At 44.0% G+C, this 24532-nt stretch overlaps 1 protein-coding gene across 1 annotated transcript in view; it reads right to left on the bottom strand.

Moving 5' to 3' along the window:
* otud4 (OTU deubiquitinase 4) overlaps positions 1 to 24532 on the bottom strand; it is a 51426-nt gene that overhangs the window by 3014 nt on the left and 23880 nt on the right. Inside the window, exons 16-21 of the mRNA XM_045218527.1 lie at positions 23273 to 23742; positions 22724 to 23229; positions 22304 to 22537; positions 9192 to 9232; positions 8228 to 9077; positions 7270 to 7352 (exon numbers count right to left, since the gene is read on the bottom strand). Of these exons, the coding sequence (XP_045074462.1) occupies positions 7270 to 7352; positions 8228 to 9077; positions 9192 to 9232; positions 22304 to 22537; positions 22724 to 23229; positions 23273 to 23742 (2184 nt within the window). The remainder of the gene's footprint in view (positions 1 to 7269; positions 7353 to 8227; positions 9078 to 9191; positions 9233 to 22303; positions 22538 to 22723; positions 23230 to 23272; positions 23743 to 24532) is intronic.

Here is a 24532-nt window from a genome sequence, read left to right as displayed (position 1 = left end):
GATGCAGAATGCCAGACCCAACAACGCAGAAGAGTTGAAGGCCACTATCAGAGCAACCTGGGCTCTCATAACACCTGAGCAGTGCCAGAAACTCATCGACTCCATGCCACGCCGCATTAATGCAGTAATTGAGGCAAAAGGAGCTCCAACCAAGTATTGAGTATTGTACATGCTCATATTTTTCATTTTCATACTTTTCAGTTGGCCAACATTTCTAAAAAATCCCTTTTTGTATTAGCCTTAAGTAATATTCTAATTTTGTGACACGCGAATTTTGGATTTTCATTTGTTGCCACTTCAAATCATCAAAATTAAATGAAATAAACATTTGAATGCATCAGTCTGTGTGCAATGAATAAATATAATGTACAAGTTACACCTTTTGAATGCAATTACTGAAATAAATCAAGTTTTTCAAAATATTCTAATTTACTGACTTTTACCTGTATACACAGGGGTTAAAGCTACCCTCAATATCTATACACAGGGGTTAAAGCTACCCTCAATATCTATACACAGGGGTTAAAGAAACCCTCAATATCTATACACAGGGGTTAAAGAAACCCTCAATATCTATACACAGGGGTTAAAGAAACCCTCAATATCTATACACAGGGTTAAAGAAACCCTCAATATCTATACACAGGGGTTAAAGCTACCCTCAATATCTATACACAGGGGTTAAAGCAACAACAACAAAAACCCATGACTGAAACTTAAGTCGATCTCAGATCAATCGTCTGCGGGACCAAGTGAACCTCCCCTCATGTAAGAAAGTCATGACCATCATGCTTTTAAGGAAAGAGGATCATTTTGTACATGTTTTAAACTGCAAGCTTCACCAATTTTAGTCCCCTAAAATTGAATTAATGAAAATAAAATGATACTGACACCATCTAAAATATAGGATGGACGTTTAGCCCGTGGGGCGCACCGATTGGTCTGTCTGATTGTTTTAATAGCAACATCACATGTAAAAATAGCAGCAGTGGAAATTTCCACCCTGAGTGATAAAGTAGAGGCTTTGAATGACTTTACCAGCAGCTACAGTAAGCTACACACTGCCGTCTGAGTTAAAGCTGCTGTGGTGACTTTACCAGCAGCTACAGTAAGCTACACACTGCCGTCTGAGTTAAAGCTGCTGTGGTGACTTTACCAGCAGCTACAGTAAGCTACACACTGCCGTCTGAGTTAAAGCTGCTGTGGTGACTTTACCAGCAGCTACAGTAAGCTACACACTGCCGCCTGAGTTAAAGCTGCTGTGGTGACTTTACCAGCAGCTACAGTAAGCTACACACTGCCGTCTGAGTTAAAGCTGCTGTGGTGACTTTACCAGCAGCTACAGTAAGCTACACACTGCCGTCTGAGTTAAAGCTGCTGTGGTGACTTTACCAGCAGCTACAGTAAGCTACACACCCGTCTGAGTTAAAGCTGCTGTGGTGACTTTACCAGCAGCCACAGTAAGCTACACACTGCCGCCTGAGTTAAAGCTGCTGTGGTGACTTTACCAGCAGCCACAGTAAGCTACACACTGCCGTCTGATAAAGCTGCTGTGTGACTTTACCAGCAGCCACAGTAAGCCACACACTGCCGCCTGAGTTAAAGCTGCTGTGGTGACTTTACCAGCAGCCACAGTAAGCTACACACTGCCGCCTGAGTTAAAGCTGCTGTGGTGACTTTACCAGCAGCCACAGTAGCTACACACTGCCGCCTGAGTTAAAGCTGCTGTGGTGACTTTACCAAGCTAGCCAGTTACTGTGGTCCACTCGCACATCTGTGAGTTAAAGCTGCTGTGGTGACTTTACCCAGCTACAGTAAGCTACACACTGCCGTCTGAGTTAAAGCTGCTGTGGTGACTTTACCAGCAGCTACAGTGCAGCTCACACTGCCGTCTGAGTTAAAGCTGCTGTGGTGACTTTGCACAGCTACAGTAAGCTACCACACTGCCGTCTGAGTTAAAGCTGCTGTGGTGACTTTACCAGCAGCATACACACTGCTGAGTTAAAGCTGCTGTGGTGACTTTACCAGCAGCCACAGTAAGCTACACACGCCGTCTGAGTTAAAGCTGCTGTGGTGACTTTACCAGCAGCTACAGTAAGCTACACACTGCCGTCTGAGTTAAAGCTGCTGTGGTGACTTTACCAGCAGCTACAGTAAGCCACACACTGCCGTCTGAGTTAAAGCTGCTGTGGTGACTTTACCAGCAGCTACAGTAAGCTACACACTGCCGTCTGAGTTAAAGCTGCTGTGGTGACTTTACCAGCAGCTACAGTAAGCTACACACTGCCGTCTGAGTTAAAGCTGCTGTGGTGACTTTACCAGCAGCTACAGTAAGCTACACACTGCCGCCTGAGTTAAAGCTGCTGTGGTGACTTTACCAGCAGCTACAGTAAGCTACACACTGCCGTCTGAGTTAAAGCTGCTGTGGTGACTTTACCAGCAGCTACAGTAAGCTACACACTGCCGTCTGAGTTAAAGCTGCTGTGGTGACTTTACCAGCAGCTACAGTAAGCTACACACTGCCGTCTGAGTTAAAGCTGCTGTGGTGACTTTACCAGCAGCTACAGTAAGCTACACACTGCCGCCTGAGTTAAAGCTGCTGTGGTGACTTTACCAGCAGCTACAGTAAGCTACACACTGCCGCCTGAGTTAAAGCTGCTGTGGTGACTTTACCAGCAGCTACAGTAAGCTACACACTGCCGCCTGAGTTAAAGCTGCTGTGGTGACTTTACCAGCAGCTACAGTAAGCTACACACTGCCGCCTGAGTTAAAGCTGCTGTGGTGACTTTACCAGCAGCTACAGTAAGCTACACACTGCCGTCTGAGTTAAAGCTGCTGTGGTGACTTTACTAGCAGCTACAGTAAGCTACACACGCCGCCTGAGTTAAAGCTGCTGTGGTGACTTTACCAGCAGCTACAGTAAGCTACACACTGCCGCCTGAGTTAAAGCTGCTGTGGTGACTTTCACCAGCAGCTACAGTAAGCTACACACTGCCGCCTGAGTTAAAGCTGCTGTGGTGACTTTACCAGCAGCTACAGTAAGCCACCACTGCCGCCTGAGTTAAAGCTGCTGTGGTGACTTTACCAGCAGCTACAGTAAGCTACACACTGCCGTCTGAGTTAAAGCTGCTGTGGTGACTTTACCAGCAGCTACAGTAAGCTACACACTGCCGTCTGAGTTAAAGCTGCTGTGGTGACTTTACCAGCAGCTACAGTAAGCTACACACTGCCGTCTGAGTTAAAGCTGCTGTGGTGACTTTACCAGCAGCTACAGTAAGCTACACACTGCCGTCTGAGTTAAAGCTGCTGTGGTGACTTTACCAGCAGCTACAGTAAGCTACACACTGCCGCCTGAGTTAAAGCTGCTGTGGTGACTTTAACAGCTACAGTGAGCTACACACTCCCGCCTGAGTTAAAGCTGCTGTGGTGACTTACCAGCAGCTACAGTAAGCTACACACTGCCGCCTGAGTTAAAGCTGCTGTGGTGACTTTACCAGCAGCTACAGTAAGCTACACACTGCCGTCTGAGTTAAAGCTGCTGTGGTGACTTTACCAGCAGCTACAGTAAGCTACACACTGCTATCTGAGTTAAAGCTGCTGTGGTGACTTTACAGCTACAGTAAGCTACACACTGCTGTCTGAGTTAAAGCTGCTGTGGTGACTTTACCAGCAGCTACAGTAAGCTACACACTGCTATCTGAGTTAAAGCTGCTGTGGTGACTTTACCAGCAGCTACAGTAAGCTACACACTGCTGTCTGAGTTAAAGCTGCTGTGGTGACTTTACCAGCAGCTACAGTAAGCTACACACTGCTGTCTGAGTTAAAGCTGCTGTGGTGATGCGCATTATAGACTATTTAATTCCCGTCTTCTGAACATTATCCACAATCATGCATGTCAGTTCAGTGCACACATCGTAACAGAAAATACAATATTTGAGAATTCATTGATATGGGAATATATGAACTCAGGATGTAAATAACATTCCTGCACTAATGAATAGGACCCAACAACTCAGGATGTAAATAACATTACTGCACTAATGAATAGGACCCAACAACTCAGGATGTAAATAACATTACTGCACTAATGAATAGGACCCAACAAGATGTAAATAACATTACTGCACTAATGAATAGGACCCAACAAGATGTAAATAACGTTTCTGCACTAATGAATAGGACCCAACAAGATGTAAATAACATTACTGCACTAATGAATAGGACCCAACAAGATGTAAATAACGTTACTGCACTAATGAATAGGACCCAACAACTCAGGATGTAAATAACATTACTGCACTAATGAATAGGACCCAACAACTCAGGATGTAAATAACATTACTGCACTAATGAATAGGACCCAACGATGTAAATAACATTACTGCACTAATGAATAGGACCCAACAAGATGTAAATAAACGTTACTGCACTAATGAATAGGACCCAACAACTCAGATGTAAATAACATTACTGCACTAATGAATAGGACCCAACAACTCAGGATGTAAATAACATTACTGCACTAATGAATAGGACCCAACAACTCAGGATGTAAATAACATTACTGCACTAATGAATAGGACCCAACAACTCATGATGTAAATAACATTACTGCACTAATGAATAGGACCCAACAACTCAGGATGTAAATAACGTTACTGCACTAATGAATAGGACCCAACAAGATGTAAATAACATTACTGCACTAATGAATAGGACCCAACAAGATGTAAATAACATTACTGCACTAATGAATAGGACCCAACAAGATGTAAATAACATTACTGCACTAATGAATAGGACCCAACAACTCAGGATGTAAATAACGTTACTGCACTAATGAATAGGACCCAACAACTCAGATTAAATAACATTACTGCACTAATAATAGGACCCAACATCAGGATGTAAATAACATTACTGCACTAATGAATAGGACCCAACAAGATGTAAATAACATTACTGCACTAATGAATAGGACCCAACAACTCAGGATGTAAATAACGTTACTGCACTAATGAATAGGACCCAACAACTCAGGATGTAAATAACATTACTGCACTAATGAATAGGACCCAACAACTCAGGATGTAAATAACATTACTGCACTAATGAATAGGACCCAACAAGATGTAAATAACGTTACTGCACTAACGAATAGGACCCAACAACTCAGGATGTAAATAACGTTACTGCACTAATGAATAGGACCCAACAACTCAGGATGTAAATAACATTACTGCACTAATGAATAGGACCCAACAACTCAGGATGTAAATAACATTACTGCACTAATGAATAGGACCCAACAACTCAGGATGTAAATAACATTACTGCACTAATGAATAGGACCCAACAACACAGGATGTAAATAACATTACTGCACTAATGAATAGGACCCAACAACACAGGATGTAAATAACGTTACTGCACTAATGAATAGGACACAACAACTCAGGATGTAAATAACATTACTGCACTAATGAATAGGACCCAACAACTCAGGATGTAAATAACATTACTGCACTAATGAATAGGACCCAACAACTCAGGATGTAAATAACATTACTGCACTAATGAATAGGACCCAACAACTCAGGATGTAAATAACATCACTGCACTAATGAATAGGACCCAACAAGATGTAAATAACATTACTGCACTAATGAATAGGACCCAACAACTCAGGATGTAAATAACATTACTGCACTAATGAATAGGACCCAACAAGATGTAAATAACATTACTGCACTAATGAATAGGACCCAACAAGATGTAAATAACGTTACTGCACTAATGAATAGGACCCAACAAGATGTAAATAACATTACTGCACTAATGAATAGGACCCAACAACTCAGGATGTAAATAACATTACTGCACTAATGAATAGGACCCAACAACTCAGGATGTAAATAACATTACTGCACTAATGAATAGGACCCAACAACTCAGGATTTAAATAACATTACTGCACTAATGAATAGGACCCAACAACTCATGATGTAAATAACATTACTGCACTAATGAATAGGACCCAACAACTCAGGATGTAAATAACGTTACTGCACTAATGAATAGGACCCAACAAGATGTAAATAACATTACTGCACTAATGAATAGGACCCAACAACTCAGGATGTAAATAACATTACTGCACTAATGAATAGGACCCAACAACACAGGATGTAAATAACATTACTGCACTAATGAATAGGACCCAACAACTCAGGATGTAAATAACATTACTGCACTAATGAATAGGACCCAACAACTCAGGATGTAAATAACATTACTGCACTAATGAATAGGACCCAACAACTCAGGATGTAAATAACATTACTGCACTAATGAATAGGACCCAACAACTCAGGATGTAAATAACATTACTGCACTAATGAATAGGACCCAACAACTCAGGATGTAAATAACATTACTGCACTAATGAATAGGACCCAACAACTCAGGATGTAAATAACATTACTGCACTAATGAATAGGACCCAACAACTCAGGATGTAAATAACATTACTGCACTAATGAATAGGACCCAACAAGATGTAAATAACATTACTGCACTAATGAATAGGACCCAACAGGATGTAAATAACATTACTGCACTAATGAATAGGACCCAACAACCCAAGATGTAAATAACATTACTGCACTAATGAATAGGACCCAACAACTCAGGATGTAAATAACATTACTGCACTAATGAATAGGACCCAACAACTCAGGATGTAAATAACATTACTGCACTAATGAATAGGACCCAACAACTCAGGATGTAAATAACATTACTGCACTAATTAATAGGACCCAACAACTCAGGATGTAAATAACATTACTGCACTAATGAATAGGACCCAACAAGATGTAAATAACATTACTGCACTAATGAATAGGACCCAACAGGATGTAAATAACATTACTGCACTAATGAATAGGACCCAACAACCCAAGATGTAAATAACATTACTGCACTAATGAATAGGACCCAACAAGATGTAAATAACATTCCTGTGGTTTTGAGCAGATGGTATACAGCTACGGTCAAAAGTGACTTTTCGCAGCAGTTTAGAAGATTTAGGTTAAAGTTAGGAAAGGGGTAAGGTTTAGCTAAAATGCAAACATTCTCCCCGACCATGCACCTTTTACATCAATTTGGCATAAGCTGTAGCCCGTCTAACCATGACCCATGACCGCCCCATCAATTTGGCATAAGCTGTATCCCATCTAACCATGACCGCCCCATCAAGACTTTTACCTGCTCATTAGGAGGAAGAGTGCCAGACGTCTTCATGTCTCCCTGTCCTCTGTCTGTGAAGCCCGCAGGAACATTCTGTAAAGCTGAGACAATAAACCCAACATTAGAGAACGACCAAACCGACCACTAAATCCTGGACATTTTGCTGATATCGTTGATTACGATAAATAACTTTAAAAAAGGGCCCTACTAGAGAAATGTAAGGCTTGAAATTAGTTTGCTAATATGGGTGATTGCTACAACATTCAAAGTAATCGTTTTAAGGGTATTTTTTCCCCCACTGTGGTGCACATAAATGTTATAAACATATTCTATTTATCAACATCATTCAGTCAATTTATATGAATCTTTGTTCATATCGCCCAGCTCTAAAAGTCTGTCCTCTCTCTCTGTTAGTAACGGGAGAGAACGTGTTCAACTAATCCTCTCTGTTAGTAACGGGAGAGAACGTGTTCAACTAAATCCTCTCTGTTAGTAACGGGAGAGAACGTGTTCAACTAAATCCTCTCTGTTTAGTAACGGGAGAGAACGTGTTCAACTAAATCCTCTCTGTTTAGTAACGGGAGAGAACGTGTTCAACTAAATCCTCTCTGTTTAGTAACGGGAGAGAACGTGTTCAACTAAATCCTCTCTGTTTAGTAACGGGAGAGAACGTGTTCAACTAAATCCTCTCTGTTTAGTAACGGGAGAGAACGTGTTCAACTAAATCCTCTCTGTTTAGTAAAGGGAGAGAACGTGTTCAACTAAATCCTCTCTGTTTAGTAAAGGGAGAGAACGTGTTCAACTAAATCCTCTCTGTTTAGTAACGGGAGAGAACGTGTTCAGCTAAATCCTCTCTGTTTAGTAAAGGGAGAGGACGTGTTCCAACTCTAAATCTTTGCGTGAACAAGTAAAAAGAGTGATAAAGTTGGAACCAAAAAAATCGATCCCATAAAAATGTGAAGAAGTCAGCACTCACCCCTCTCTGTGTAGGCAGCAGTAGACGACAACAAAGCAACAGCAGCTTCAGTAGTAATATTGATAACAGAGGTAGTATTAGCATGACGGTTCTCCAGGGGGCTGTGCCTGGACCTCATACCCAGGCAAGAGGCACCGCTGGCGGGGTGAGGATCCAGCGGGGTCTGGCTCTGGTTCCCACTGGGCAGCCTCGGAGCGGGGTAGTACCCCAGAGACGCTGAGGGGTACTGGGGTACGGAGGGAGGAGAGTGGGGGGTGGCGGCTGGAGCTGGAGGGTAGGGCTGAGCTTGAGGTTGGGAGGTGTGGGTAGAGGGTTGGGGTGCAGGCGGGTACTGGTTGGGAGGTGAAGGTCGGGGTGCTGGTGGAGGGTATTGTGTCTTGGGTGTGGGTATGGAGCATATCCCAGTGTAGGTGTTTGGTCGTGGGGCAACGTTACTACACCAGGGTATAGAGACGCCCATACGGGCCTGGAGCGGCATGGGTTGGGTGGTGGCAGGGTGGGCATTAAGGTTGGATGGATACCCCAGGGCGGAGCGACCATCCTGCCCGTATCGGAACTCCACATGCTGGGGAGGCTCTGTAGCTGATTGGAGGGTTGGTCTCTGGAGGTGGTCATGGAGATGGAGGCCCCCCAAACCTGAGGGGGGGTACTGAGGGTGGGGGTGTCCGTACCCCTCCTGGGGCGCGGTGGGGGGGTGGGAGGTGGGAGGGTTGTGGGTCACAGCGGGGGAGTGGGAGGGGTACCAGTGGGAAAGGGGGAGGGAGACTGAGGGAAGTTTGGGCTGCATGCTGTAAGCCTGGTGAAGAGGGAGGATGTAAGAGTGGGGGGGCCACATGGGGTTGGTGAACGCCTGGAGGGGAGGGGGAGGGGGAAATAGTACAAGTGTGTTAGTCAGTGGTGTATTTATAGACGCTTGTTAAGAGGTACCAAGATACGCTGTTATGCACTGTAGTGGAGTCATTACCTTCACACCAAGGTTGAAGAAAAACCTCAGGATGTTGACATCTGTAGAGAGAGAGAGAGTATTTAGACACCAAGGTAGAGAGAGAGAGAGAGAGAGAGTATTTAGACATCAAGGTAGAGAGAGAGAGAGAGAGTATTTAGACATCAAGGTAGAGAGAGAGAGAGTATTTAGACACCAAGGTAGAGAGAGAGAGAGTATTTAGACATCAAGGTAGAGAGAGAGAGAGAGAGAGTATTTAGACATCAAGGTAGAGAGAGAGAGAGAGTATTTAGACATCAAGGTAGAGAGAGAGAGAGAGTATTTAGACATCAAGGTAGAGAGAGAGAGTATTTAGACATCAAGGTAGAGAGAGAGAGAGTATTTAGACATCAAGGTAGAGAGAGAGAGAGTATTTAGACATCAAGGTAGAGAGAGAGAGAGAGTATTTAGACATCAAGGTAGAGAGAGAGAGAGGTATTTAGACATCAAGGTAGAGAGAGAGAGTATTTAGACATCAAGGTAGAGAGAGAGAGAGTATTTAGACATCAAGGTAGAGAGAGAGAGAGAGAGTATTTAGACATCAAGGTAGAGAGAGAGAGAGAGAGTATTTAGACATCAAGGTAGAGAGAGAGAGAGTATTTAGACATCAAGGTAGAGAGAGAGAGAGAGAGTATTTAGACATCAAGGTAGAGAGAGAGAGAGAGTATTTAGACATCAAGGTAGAGAGAGAGAGAGAGAGTATTTAGACATCAAGGTAGAGAGAGAGAGAGAGTATTTAGACATCAAGGTAGAGAGAGAGAGAGTATTTAGACATCAAGGTAGAGAGAGAGAGAGAGAAGTATTTAGACACCAAGGTAGAGAGAGAGTATTTAGACATCAAGGTAGAGAGAGAGAGAGAGAGTATTTAGACACCAAGGTAGATAGAGAGAGAGTATTTAGACATCAAGGGAGAGAGAGAGAGAGTATTTAGACACCAAGGTAGAGAGAGAGAGAGAGAGAGAGTATTTAGACATCAAGGTAGAGAGAGAGAGAGTATTTAGACATCAAGGTAGAGAGAGAGAGTATTTAGACATCAAGGTAGAGAGAGAGAGAGTATTTAGACATCAAGGTAGAGAGAGAGAGAGTATTTAGACATCAAGGTAGAGAGAGAGAGTATTTAGACATCAAGGTAGAGAGAGAGAGAGTATTTAGACATCAAGGTAGAGAGAGAGAGAGTATTTAGACATCAAGGTAGAGAGAGAGAGTATTTAGACATCAAGGTAGAGAGAGAGAGAGAGAGTATTTAGACATCAAGGTAGAGAGAGAGAGTATTTAGACATCAAGGTAGAGAGAGAGAGTATTTAGACATCAAGGTAGAGAGAGAGAGAGAGAGTATTTAGACATCAAGGTAGAGAGAGAGTATTTAGACATCAAGGTAGAGAGAGAGAGAGAGTATTTAGACATCAAGGTAGAGAGAGAGAGAGAGTATTTAGACATCAAGGTAGAGAGAGAGAGAGAGTATTTAGACACCAAGGTAGAGAGAGAGAGAGAGAGTATTTAGACATCAAGGTAGAGAGAGAGAGAGAGAGTATTTAGACATCAAGGTAGAGAGAGAGAGAGAGAGTATTTAGACATCAAGGTAGAGAGAGAGAGGGAGTATTTAGACATCAAGGTAGAGAGAGAGAGAATTTAGACATCAAGGTGAGAGAGAGAGTATTTAGACATCAAGGTAGAGAGAGAGAGAGTATTTAGACATCAAGGTAGAGAGAGAGAGAGAGTATTTAGACATCAAGGTAGAGAGAGAGAGAGAGAGAGTATTTAGACATCAAGGTAGAGAGAGAGAGAATTTAGACATCAAGGTAGAGAGAGAGAGAGAGAGAGAGTATTTAGACATCAAGGTAGAGAGAGAGTATTTAGACATCAAGGTAGAGAGAGAGAGAGTATTTAGACATCAAGGTAGAGAGAGAGAGAGTATTTAGACATCAAGGTAGAGAGAGAGAGAGAGTATTTAGACACCAAGGTAGAGAGAGAGAGTATTTAGACACCAAGGTAGAGAGAGAGAGTATTTAGACATCAAGGTAGAGAGAGAGAGAGAGTATTTAGACATCAAGGTAGAGAGAGAGAGAGAGTATTTAGACATCAAGGTAGAGAGAGAGAGAGGGGAGTATTTAGACATCAAGGTAGAGAGAGAGTATTTAGACATCAAGGTAGAGAGAGAGAGAGAGTATTTAGACACCAAGGTAGAGAGAGAGTATTTAGACATCAAGGTAGAGAGAGAGAGAGAGAGTATTTAGACATCAAGGTAGAGAGAGAGTATTTAGACATCAAGGTAGAGAGAGAGAGAGTATTTAGACATCAAGGTAGAGAGAGAGAGAGTATTTAGACATCAAGGTAGAGAGAGAGAGAGAGTATTTAGACACCAAGGTAGAGAGAGAGAGTATTTAGACATCAAGGTAGAGAGAGAGAGAGAGTATTTAGACATCAAGGTAGAGAGAGAGAGAGTATTTAGACATCAAGGTAGAGAGAGAGAGAGTATTTAGACATCAAGGTAGAGAGAGAGAGAGAGAGAGTATTTAGACATCAAGGTAGAGAGAGAGAGAGTATTTAGACATCAAGGTAGAGAGAAGAGAGAGAGTATTTAGACATCAAGGGAGAGAGAGAGAGTATTTAGACATCAAGGTAGAGAGAGAGAGAGAGTATTTAGACATCAAGGTAGAGAGAGAGAGAGAGTATTTAGACATCAAGGTAGAGAGAGAGAGAGAGAGTATTTAGACATCAAGGTAGAGAGAGAGAGTATTTAGACATCAAGGTAGAGAGAGAGAGAGAGTATTTAGACATCAAGGTAGAGAGAGAGAGAGAGAGTATTTAGACATCAAGGGAGAGAGAGAGAGAGTATTTAGACATCAAGGGAGAGAGAGAGAGAGTATTTAGACATCAAGGTAGAGAGAGAGAGAGAGTATTTAGACATCAAGGTAGAGAGAGAGAGAGAGAGTATTTAGACATCAAGGTAGAGAGAGAGAGAGAGTATTTAGACATCAAGGTAGAGAGAGAGAGAGAGTATTTAGACATCAAGGTAGAGAGAGAGAGAGAGTATTTAGACATCAAGGTAGAGAGAGAGAGAGTATTTAGACATCAAGGTAGAGAGAGAGAGAGTATTTAGACATCAAGGTAGAGAGAGAGAGAGAGTATTTAGACATCAAGGTAGAGAGAGAGAGAGAGTATTTAGACACCAAGGTAGAGAGAGAGAGTATTTAGACACCAAGGTAGAGAGAGAGAGAGAGAGAGAGAGAGTATTTAGACATCAAGGTAGAGAGAGAGAGAGAGAGAGTATTTAGACATCAAGGTAGAGAGAGAGAGAGTATTTAGACACCAAGGTAGAGAGAGAGAGAGTATTTAGACATCAAGGTAGAGAGAGAGAGAGAGAGTATTTAGACATCAAGGTAGAGAGAGAGAGAGAGTATTTAGACATCAAGGTAGAGAGAGAGAGAGTATTTAGACATCAAGGTAGAGAGAGAGAGAGAGTATTTAGACACCAAGTTAGAGAGAGAGAGTATTTAGACATCAAGGTAGAGAGAGAGAGAGTATTTAGACATCAAGGTAGAGAGAGAGAGTATTTAGACATCAAGGTAGAGAGAGAGAGTATTTAGACATCAAGGTAGAGAGCGAGAGAGAGTATTTAGACATCAAGGTAGAGAGAGAGAGAGTATTTAGACATCAAGGTAGAGAGAGTATTTAGACACCAAGGTAGAGAGAGAGAGAGAGTATTTAGACACCAAGGTAGAGAGAGAGAGAGAGAGAGAGTATTTAGACATCAAGGTAGAGAGAGAGAGAGTATTTAGACATCAAGGTAGAGAGAGAGAGAGTATTTAGACACCAAGGTAGAGAGAGAGAGAGTATTTAGACATCAAGGTAGAGAGAGAGAGAGAGAGTATTTAGACATCAAGGTAGAGAGAGAGAGAGAGAGTATTTAGACATCAAGGTAGAGAGAGAGAGAGAGTATTTAGACATCAAGGTAGAGAGAGAGAGTATTTAGACACCAAGGTAGAGAGAGAGAGAGTATTTAGACATCAAGGTAGAGAGAGAGAGTATTTAGACATCAAGGTAGAGAGAGAGAGTATTTAGACATCAAGGTAGAGAGAGAGAGAGTATTTAGACATCAAGGTAGAGAGAGAGAGAGTATTTAGACATCAAGGTAGAGAGAGAGAGTATTTAGACATCAAGGTAGAGAGAGAGAGTATTTAGACATCAAGGTAGAGAGAGAGAGAGTATTTAGACATCAAGGTAGAGAGAGAGAGATTATTTAGACATCAAGGTAGAGAGAGAGAGTATTTAGACATCAAGGTAGAGAGAGAGAGAGAGTATTTAGACATCAAGGTAGAGAGAGAGAGAGAGTATTTAGACATCAAGGTAGAGAGAGAGAGAGTATTTAGACATCAAGGTAGAGAGAGAGAGAGAGAGTATTTAGACATCAAGGTAGAGAGAGAGAGAGTATTTAGACATCAAGGTAGAGAGAGAGAGAGTATTTAGACATCAAGGTAGAGAGAGAGAGAGTATTTAGACATCAAGGTAGAGAGAGAGAGAGAATTTAGACATCAAGGTAGAGAGAGAGAGAGTATTTAGACATCAAGGTAGAGAGAGAGAGAGAGTATTTAGACATCAAGGTAGAGAGAGAGAGAGTATTTAGACATCAAGGTAGAGCGAGAATGCTATGTTAAAGCTACCGAGCTTGCTAGGACAGAATAGAGTTCTGACTGCTACTTCAATCAGCACTGAGGTGTGCAGACCTTTGAAGCCCCGCTGGTTATTACAATAGTGGCAATACAATTTTATTTTATTTTTAATTGTACCTTTATTTAACTAGGCAAGTCAGTTAAGAACAAATTCTTATTTACAATGACGGCCTACACCGGGCAAACCCGGACGACGCTGGGCCAATTGTGCGCCGCCCTATACAGAACCCTGTAATGTACTGTCATTACAATAGAGAACCCTGCCATGTACTGTCATTACAATACAGAACCCTGTCATGTACTGTCATTACAATACAGAACCCTGCCATGTACTGTCATTACAATACAGAACCCTGCCATGTACTGTCATTACAATACAGAACCCTGCCATGTACTGTCATTACAATACAGAACCCTGCCATGTACTGTCATTACAATACAGAACCCTGTAATGTACTGTCATTACAATACAGAACCCTGTAATGTACTGTCATTACAATACAGAACCCTGCCATGTACTGTCATTACAATACAGAACCCTGCCATGTACTGTCATTACAATACAGAACCCTGCCATGTACTGTCATTACAATACAGAACCCTGCCATGTACTGTCATTACAATACAGAACCCTGTAATGTACTGTCATTACAATACAGAACCCCCTGGATGTAAAAAAAAAAAAAAGAGAAGGAAAAAAAAGCTCCTTATGGAAAATCAAGAAAGACTTTTTGCTGACTATTATAAAAATGGGAACATAAGCAACTTATTGTTCCACACAGACCATCCCCTGGCATGGCCAGTGCTATATTAACAGACCATCCCCTGGCATGGCACAGTGCTATATTAACAGACCATCCCCTGGCATGGCACAGTGCTATATTAACAGACCATCCCCTGGCATGGCACAGTGCTATATTAACAGACCATCCCCTGGCATGGCACAGTGCTATAATAACAGACCATCCCCTGGCATGGCACAGTGCTATATTAACAGACCATCCCCTGGCATGGCACAGTGCTATATTAACAGACCATCCCCTGGCACAGTGCTATATTAACAGACCATCCCCTGGCATGGCACAGTGCTATATTAACAGACCATCCCCTGGCATGGCACAGTGCTATATTAACAGACCATCCCCTGGCATGGCACAGTGCTATAATAACAGACCATCCCCTGGCATGGCACAGTGCTATAATAACAGACCATCCCCTGGCATGGCACAGTGCTATATTAACAGACCATCCCCTGGCATGGCACAGTGCTATATTAACAGACCATCCCCTGGCATGGCACAGTGCTATATTAACAGACCATCCCCTGGCATGGCACAGTGCTATAATAACAGACCATCCCCTGGCACAGTGCTATAATAACAGACCATCCCCTGGCATGGCACAGTGCTATATTAACAGACCATCCCCTGGCATGGCACAGTGCTATAATAACAGACCATCCCCTGGCACAGTGCTATAATAACAGACCATCCCCTGGCATGGCACAGTGCTATATTAACAGACCATCCCCTGGCATGGCACAGTGCTATATTAACAGACCATCCCTCTGTTAAGCGATGGGTGGAAACTCAGGATACTAGACAACGAGGACTCGGGAGTCAGCCAACGTCAACCTGTATAAGTCTGGAAAAGTACCGGTACAGGGCAAACCCAAACAGTTCCAGCTGGACTTTCACCTAATCAAAGAAATAGCTCAGCAGGATAAGCTCTCTCTTGAGAAAGATACCCCCACCCCGAGCGTGTCAGACCAGACCTCCTCATTATCCAACCCCACAGACGACCAACCCCAAGCAGAAAGTCAACTTCCCAGCACAGAGCACTACTCCCTCATTGAAATGAAGGATAAATTCACCCAGCTGGAGGTAAGGCAGGTGGAGCTGGAACAGCAGGTGAACACACTCCAGTCAGCACAGACCCAGACAACAGTCCAGCACAACAACACCCCCTTAACTAGACCTGGAGAGCTGGAAGTGGAGAGAGACATAGCTGCACTCTGGACTGTGGTGAGACAACATCAACAGGAGAAAGAGCAGGAGCAGGAGAAGAACAGAGCACTAGAGGAGAGGATCAGAGTGCTGGAGGAGAAGGTGAGAACAATGACGGGTGACAGAGAACAACCCATTAGAGAGCTGGCCACCCCCGCAGAGAAGCCAGCAGAACAGCCCACCTCAGATCCTGACCAAAGTCTCAACACCACAGAGGAACAATCCACCCCAGACCCTGACCATAGCCTCGACATCACAGCAGGACAGACAAATGAAGAACCCCAAGCCCAGGCGATCCCACCCCCCTGATAACCCTCCTGACGACCCCCCCACACCCACTGAGGACATACACAAGCCACAGATTGTACTCCTTATGGACTCAAACAGGAAATATATACAAGAAAATAAACTTTTTCCCAAACACAGTGTCTAAACTCTGTTGTCCAAACACCCAGCGCGCCTTACACCTTCTGTCTGAGGACCAACTAGGGTCTCCCAGCCACATAATACACAAACGACCTGAGGGCCCAGCAGGAAAGGATGGCCACAGCACTCAAGGGAGTGATAGAAAAAGCTTCTTCTACTTTCCACAAGTGGTTATCTCCACCCTGCTACTACGAAAAGACTTCCACCCTGCTACCATACAGCGGGTAAACGCAAGTATTTCCCGTGACTGTGCCTCAAAACCAAACGTCTACCTGGCCCACCACTCCACCCTGGACGTGAACAGCCTTTATGACCAGTTCCACCTATACAAGGCAGCAGTGCCCACCTTCGTCCGGACCCTAAAGGATATCGCCCTCAACCGTAGCCCCAACACCTCACACAGGAGCAACAGATCAACAGACACCCCCGCCCAGACCAGCGAGACACAATCCCTGACCTGCGGGACCCCCCCCACACAGAGGACCCACATCTAGACCACAGCACCACCAGCCACATCCACACCCCAACGAATCAATCCCTCCTCACCCCAAGTCAACCATGTCCCCTGTAGCTCAGTTGGTAGAGCATGGCGCTTGCACCGCCAGGTTCGTTTCCCACGGGGGGCCAGTATGAAAATGTATGCACTCATTATCTGTAAGTCGCTCTGGATAAGAGCGTCTGCTAAATGACTAAAATGTAAATGTAATGATCTTTCTGGCCTTCCTGTGACATCGGGTGCTGTAGGTGTCCTGGAGGGCTGGTAGTTTCCCCCCGGCAGACCACCCTCTACAGAGCACTGCGGTTGCGGGCGGTGCAGTTGCCGTACCAGGCGGTGATACAGCCCGACAGGATGCTCTCAATTGTGCATCTTTAAAAGTTTGTGAGGGTTTTAGGTGCCAAGCCAAATTTCTTCAGCCTCCTGAGGTTGAAGAGGTGCTGTTGCACCTTCTTCACCACACTGTCTGTGTGGGTGGACCATTTCAGTTTGTCGGTGATGTGTACGCCAAGGAACTTGAAGCTTTCCACCTTCTCCACTGCGGTCCCGTCGATGTGGATAGGGGCGTGCTCCCTCTGCTGTTTCCTGAAGTCCACGATCATCTCCTTTGTTTTGTTGATGTTGAGTGAGAGGTTATTTTCCTGGCACCACACTCCCAGAGCCCTCACCTCTTCCCTGTAGGCTGTCTCATCAGTGTTGGTAATCAAGCCTACTACTGTTGTGTCATCTGCAAACTTGATGATTGAGTTGGAGGCATGCTTGGCCACGCAGTCATGGGTGAACAGGGAGTACAGGAGCGGGCTGAGCACGCAACCTTATGGGGCCCCAGTGTTGAGGATCAGCGACGTGGAGATGTTGTTTCCTACCTTCACCACCTGGGGGCAGCCTGTCAGGAAGTCCAGGACCCAGTTGCACAGGGCGGGGTTCAGACCCAGGGCCTCGAGCTTAATGATGAGCTTGGACGGTACTATGGTGTTGAATGCTGAGCTATTGTCAATGAACAGCATTCTTACATAGGTATTCCTCTTGTCCAGATGGGATAGGGCAGTGTGATGGCGATTGCGTCATCCGTGGATCTATTGGGGCGGTAAGCTAATTGAAGTGGGTCTAGGGTGACAGGTAAGGTAGAGGTGATATGATCCTTGACTAGTCTCTCAAAGCACTTCATGATGACAGAAGTGAGTGCTACGGGGCGATAGTCATTTCGTTCAGTTACCTTTGCTTTTTTTGGGTACAGGAACAATGGTGGCCATCTTGAAGCAGCCTTGCGGGGGTTAACACGCTTAAACGTCTTACTCACGTCGGTCACGGAGAAGGAGAGCCCACAGTCCTTGGTAGTGGGCCTCGTCGGTGGCACTGTGTTATCCTCAAAGCGGGCGAAGAAGCTGTTTAGCTTGTCTGGTGACGGAAGCTAAACACTGACGTGGCTGGTTTTCCTTTTGTAGTCCGTGATTGTCTGTAGACCCTGCCACATACGTCTCGTGTCTGAGCCGTTGAATTGTGACTCCACTGCGGCGTGAGTAGCTACACTGTTTGTATTCTGCCATATTCCCAGTCACCTTGCTGTGGTTAAATGCAGTGGTTCGCGCTTTCAGTTTTGCACGAATGCTGCCATCTATCCACGGTTTCTGGTTAGGGTAGGTTTTAATAGTCACAGTGGGCACAACATCACCTATACACTTCCTGATAAACTCAGTCACCGTTTCAGTGTATTCGTCTAAATTATTTTCACAAGCTAGCCGGAACATATCCCAGTCCGCGTGATCAGCTTCCCTGTCAAATCTAAAAACTTCAAACCAGAAAACGGTTTGATGAAGAATGCGAAAACCTAAGAAAGAAATTGAGAAACCTATCCAACAAAAAACAGAGACCCAGAAAACCTGAGCCTACGCCTTCACTATGGTGAATCACTAAAACAATACAGAAATACACTACGGAAAAAGAAGGAACAGCATGTCAGAAATCAGCTCAATGTAATTGAAGAATCCATAGACTCTAACCACTTCTGGGAAAATTGGAAAACACTAAACAAACGCGAAGAGTTATCGATCCAAAACGGAGATGTATTGGTAAACCACTTCTCCAATCTTTTTGGCCCTATAACAAAGAACAAACAGCAAAAACATATACATGATCAAATACAAATCTTAGAATCAACTGTTAAAGACTACCAGAACCCACTGGATTCTCCAATTACATTGAATGAACTACAGGACAAAATACAAACCCTCCAACCCAAAAAGTCCTGTGGTGTTGATGGTATCCTCAATGAAATGATAAAATATACAGACCACAAATTTCAATTAGCTATACTTAAACTCTTTAACATCATCCTCAGCTCTGGCAACTTTCCCAATATTTGGAACCAATGACTGATCACCCCAATCCACAAAAGTGGAGACAAATTTGACCCCAATAACTACCGTGGGATATGCGTCAACAGTAACCTTGGGAAAATCCTCTGCATTATCATTAACAGCAGACTCGTACATTTCCTCAGTAAAAAAAAAAAATTTACTGAGCAAATGTCAAATTGGCTTTTTAACAAATTACCGTACGACAGACCACGTATTCACCCTGCACACCCTAATTGACAAACAAACAAACCAAAACAAAAGGCAAAGTCTTCTCATGCTTTGTTGATTTCAAAAAAGCTTTTGAATCAATTTGGCATGAGGGTCTGCTATACAAATTGATGGAAAGTGGTGTTGGGGGATAAAAAAACGACATTATGAAATCCATGTACACAAACATCAAGTGTGCTGTAAATATTGGCAAAAAACACATTTCTTTCCACAGGGCCGTGGGGTGAGACAGGGATGCAGCTTAAGCCCAACCCTCTTCAACATATATATCAAAGAATTGGCGAGGGCACTAGAACAGTCTGCAGCACCCGGCCTCACCCTACTAGAATCTGAAGTAAAATGTGTACTGTTTGCTGATGATCGGGCGCTTCTGTCACCAACCAAGGAAGGCCTACAGCAGCACCTAGATCTTCTGCACAGATTCTGTCAGACCTAGGCCCTGACAGTAAATCTCAGTAAGACAAAAATAATGGTGTTCCAAAAAAGGTCCAGTTGCCAGGACCACAAATACAAATTCCATCTAGACACCGTTGCCCCAGAGCACACAAAAAACTATACATACCTCGGCCTAAACATCAGCGCCACAGGTAACTTCCACAAAGCTGTGAACGATCTGAGAGACAAGGCAAGAATGGCCTTTATGACATCAAAAGGAACATAAAATTCAACATACCAATTAGGATCTGGCTAAAAATACTTGAATCCGTTATAGAACCCATTGCCCTTCATGGTTGAGGTCTGGGGTCCGCTCACCAACCAAGAACTCACAAAATGGGACAAACACCAAATTGAGAGACCGCATGCAGAATTCTGCAAAAATATCCTCAGTGTACAACGTAAAACACAAAATAATGCATTCAGAGCAGAATAAGGCCGATATCGCTAATTATCAAAATCCAGAAAAGAGCCGTTAAATTCTACAACCACCTAAAAGGAAGCGATTCCCAAACCTTCCATAACAAAGCCATCACCTACAGAGAGATTAACCTGAAGAGTCCCCTAAGCAAGCTGGTCCTGGGGCTCTGTTCACAAACACAAACAGACCCCACAGAGCCCCAGGACAGCAACACAATTAGACCCAACCAAATCATGAGAAAACAAAAAGATAATTACTTGACACATTGGAAAGAATTTACAAAAAAACAGAGCAAACTAGAATGCTATCTGTCCCTAAGCAGAGTACACAGTGGCAGAATACCTGACCACTGTGACTGACCCAAACTTAAGGAAAGCTTTGACTATGTACAGACTCAGTGAGCATAGCCTTGCTATTGAAAGAGGCCGCTGTAGGCAGACCTGGCTCTCAAGAGAAGACAGGCTATGTGCACACTGCCCACAAAATGAGGTGGAAACTGAGCTGCACTTCCTAACCTCCTGCCAAATGTATGACCATATTAGAGACATATTTCCCTCAGATTACACAGACCCACAAAGAATTCAACAATAGAACAATATGATATTCATAGCTGACTTTGAAAAGGCTTTTGATAAAGTATGACTAGAATTTACATAAATGCCTGGAATATTTACATTTTGGAGAATCTCTTATACAATGGGTTAAAGTTATATATAGTAACTCCAGGTGTAAATATAGTAAATAATGGCTACTTCTCAGAAAGTATTAAACTGTCAAGAGGAGTGAAACAAGGTTGTCCACTATTGGCATATCTATTTATTATGGCCATCGAAATTTTAACTATTGAAATCAGATCCAACAATAATATCAAGGGGCTAGAAATCCAGGGCTTAAAAACAAAGGTGTCATTGTACGCTGATGAAACATGTTTTCTTTTAAATCCACAACTTGAATCCCTCCACAGCCTCATAGAGGATCTAGATACATTTTCTAATGTCTCTGGATTACAACCAAATTATGATAAATGTACTATATTACGTATTGGATCATAAAAAACTTCTACATTACCATGTAGTTTATCAATAAAATGGTCTGATGGTGATGTGGATATCCTCGGTATTCATATCCCAAAAGAAACAAATGATCTCACTACAATACAATTTAATAGAAAGTTAGCAAAAATTGATAAGATCTTGCTACCATGGAAAGGAAAATACATGTATTTTTTCAAAAATCACCCTGATTAACCTTTTAGTTACAGTGAGGGAAAAAGTATTTGATTCCCTGCTGATTTTGTACGTTTGCCCACTGACAAAGACATGATCAGTCTATAATTTTAATGGTAGGTTTATTTTAAAAAGTGAGAGACAGAATAACAACAAAAAAAGCCAGAAAAACGCATGTCAAAAATGTTATAAATTGATTTGCATTTTAATTAGGGAAATAAGTATTTGACCCCGTCCATCGTCCCTTTGATGCGGTGAAGTTGTCCTGTCCCCTTAGCAGAATAACACCCCCAAAGCATAATATTTCCACCTCCATGTTTGACGGTGGGGATGGTGTTATTGGGGTCATAGGCAGCATTCCAAGCTGCTTGGCGATGGTCTTGTAGCCCATTCCAGCCTTGTGTAGATCTACGATCTTGTCCCTGACATCCTTGGAGAGCTCTTTGGTCTTGACCATGGTGGAGAGTTTGGAATCTGATTGATTGATTGCTTCTGTGGACAGGTGTCTTTTATACAGGTAACAAGCTGAGATTAGGAGCACTCCCTTTAAGAGTGTGCTCCTAATCTCAGCTCGTTACCTGTATAAAAGACACCTGGTAGCCAGAAATCTTTCTGATTGAGAGGGGGTCAAATACTTATTTCCCGAATTAAAATGCAAATCAATTTATAACATTTTTGACATGAGTTTTTCTAGATAAAATTTTTAAGCTGATCTAAAAAATTAATAGATCACATGGGTTGATATATTAAGATCACCCCCCCCACACTTATGATTCAGCTTAAGTTAGTTCAGGCTACAAAGATCTTTAGCTTTAAAGAATATCTTTACCTCGTGGCAGGTCCTCTCCAGTGTGCATATAAGAGTAGGGGGGTGTCTGTACAATCTCTTCCTTGTCAGACAAAGGGAACCCTGGGTACAGGGGGTCTTGGTAGAGATGGGCCAGCTGGTGGAGAGCAGTCTGGGGCTGGAGGGGGGCTGGGGAGAGCCCGGGGGGAAGGGAGGGGTGAGGAGGGTGGTCGGGAGGGAGGAAGGAAGTGGGGGGTACATCCATGTGGGATAAAGCTGTAGAAGTTAAAAAAGAGGAGAGACATTTATCTATTTGTACTTGTTCTTTAACCAAATCAAGTGGGCAGCACTGAGCTGAATTGAGAGTTAAAGTTAAAAAAGGACAGGTGAATCACTTATTTATTAGGTAACATCGAAAACATGGATACATTTAACATAGTAGAACACCTTAGGGGATCTTACCTGGGGGGTAAGCTGAGGACACCTCACAGGATGGAGGATCCAGGGGGAGAGAGGAGAGGGGGAGAGAGGAGGGCTGGGAGAGACAAGGATGAGGACTAGAACACTGGAGTACAGAGGGTTGAGGAAGAGAGGTGGGGGTTGGAGGGAGGGCGGGGTTAGAGGTCACCAGAGGGGGAGCAGTTAAAACTCCAGACGCAGGGGGGGCGAGGTGAGGGGTGGGGGCAACAGGAACAGCAGAGGGTGGTTTAGACCCGGGGTTGACAGGGGTATGGAAGGGTGTGGGAGGAAAGAGGGAGGAGGGTGGGGGGGGATGGGAGGAGGAGGAGACAGGAGTAGAGAGAGGGAAAGGAGTGATGGAAGGAGCAATATGAGTAGTGGTGGTTGGAGCAGGAGGAACAGGAGGCAGGTTAGGAGTAGGAGGCAGGTTAGGAGGATGAGGCAGGTTAGGAGTAGGAGGCAGGTTAGGAGTAGGAGGCAGGTTAGGAGTAGGAGGCAGGTTAGGAGTAGGAGGCAGGTTAGGAGTAGGAGGCAGGTTAGGAGTAGGGAGGCAGGTTAGGAGTAGGAGGCAGGTTAGGAGTAGGAGGCAGGTTAGGAGTAGGAGGCAGGTTAGGAGTAGGAGGCAGGTTAGGAGTTGGAGGCAGGTTAGGAGTAGGAGGCAGGTTAGGAGTAGGAGGCAGGTTAGGAGTAGGAGGCAGGTTAGGAGTAGGAGGCAGGTTAGGAGTAGGAGGCAGGTTAGGAGTAGGAGGCAGGTTAGGAGTTGGAGGCAGGTTAGGAGTAGGAGGCAGGTTAGGAGTAGGAGGCAGGTTAGGAGTAGGAGGCAGGTTAGGAGTAGGAGGCAGGTTAGGAGTAGGAGGCAGGTTAGGAGTAGGAGGCAGGTTAGGAGTAGGAGGCAGGTTAGGAGTAGGAGGCGGGTTAGGAGTAGGAGGCGGGTTAGGAGTAGGAGGCAGGTTAGGAGTAGGAGGCAGGTTAGGAGTAGGAGGCGATGGTGACTTCTGGTCCTCGTCTCCTGTTGATTTCCTCTACAAAACATGTAAAGATTAGTGTCACACACACACACACACACACACAGACCCCACACACACAGAGACCCTACACACACACACACACAGACCCTACACACACAGACCCTACACACACACAAACATACCCTACACACACAGACCCTACACACACACACACAGACCCTACACACACACACACACACAGACCCTACACACACACACAGACCCTACACACACACAGACCCTACACACACACACAGACCCTACACACACAGAGACCCTACACACACACACACACACAGACCCTACACACACAGACCCTACACACACACACACAGACCCTACACACACACACACATACCCTACACACACACACACATACCCTACACACACACACACATACCCTACACACACACAGACCCTACACACACACACACACAGACCCTACACACACACACACAGACCCTACACACACACACAGACCCTACACACACACACAGACCCTACACACACACAAACATACCCTACACACACAGACCCTACACACAGAGACACACACACACACACACAGACCCCACACACACACAGAGACCCTACACACACACACACACACACACACACACACAGACCCTACACACACAGACCCTACACACACAGACCCTACACACACAGACCCTACACACACACACAGACCCTACACACACACACACAGACCCTACACACACAGACCCTACACACACACAAACATACCCTACACACACAGACCCTACACACAGAGACACACACACACACACACAGACCCTACACA

This window comes from Coregonus clupeaformis, unplaced genomic scaffold, assembly GCF_020615455.1.
Source record: "Coregonus clupeaformis isolate EN_2021a unplaced genomic scaffold, ASM2061545v1 scaf1629, whole genome shotgun sequence".
In the NCBI taxonomy this organism is placed as follows: Eukaryota; Metazoa; Chordata; class Actinopteri; order Salmoniformes; family Salmonidae; genus Coregonus; species Coregonus clupeaformis.
Note: the sequence above shows the minus strand (reverse complement) of the source record. Positions and strands in the feature narration are given on the sequence as shown.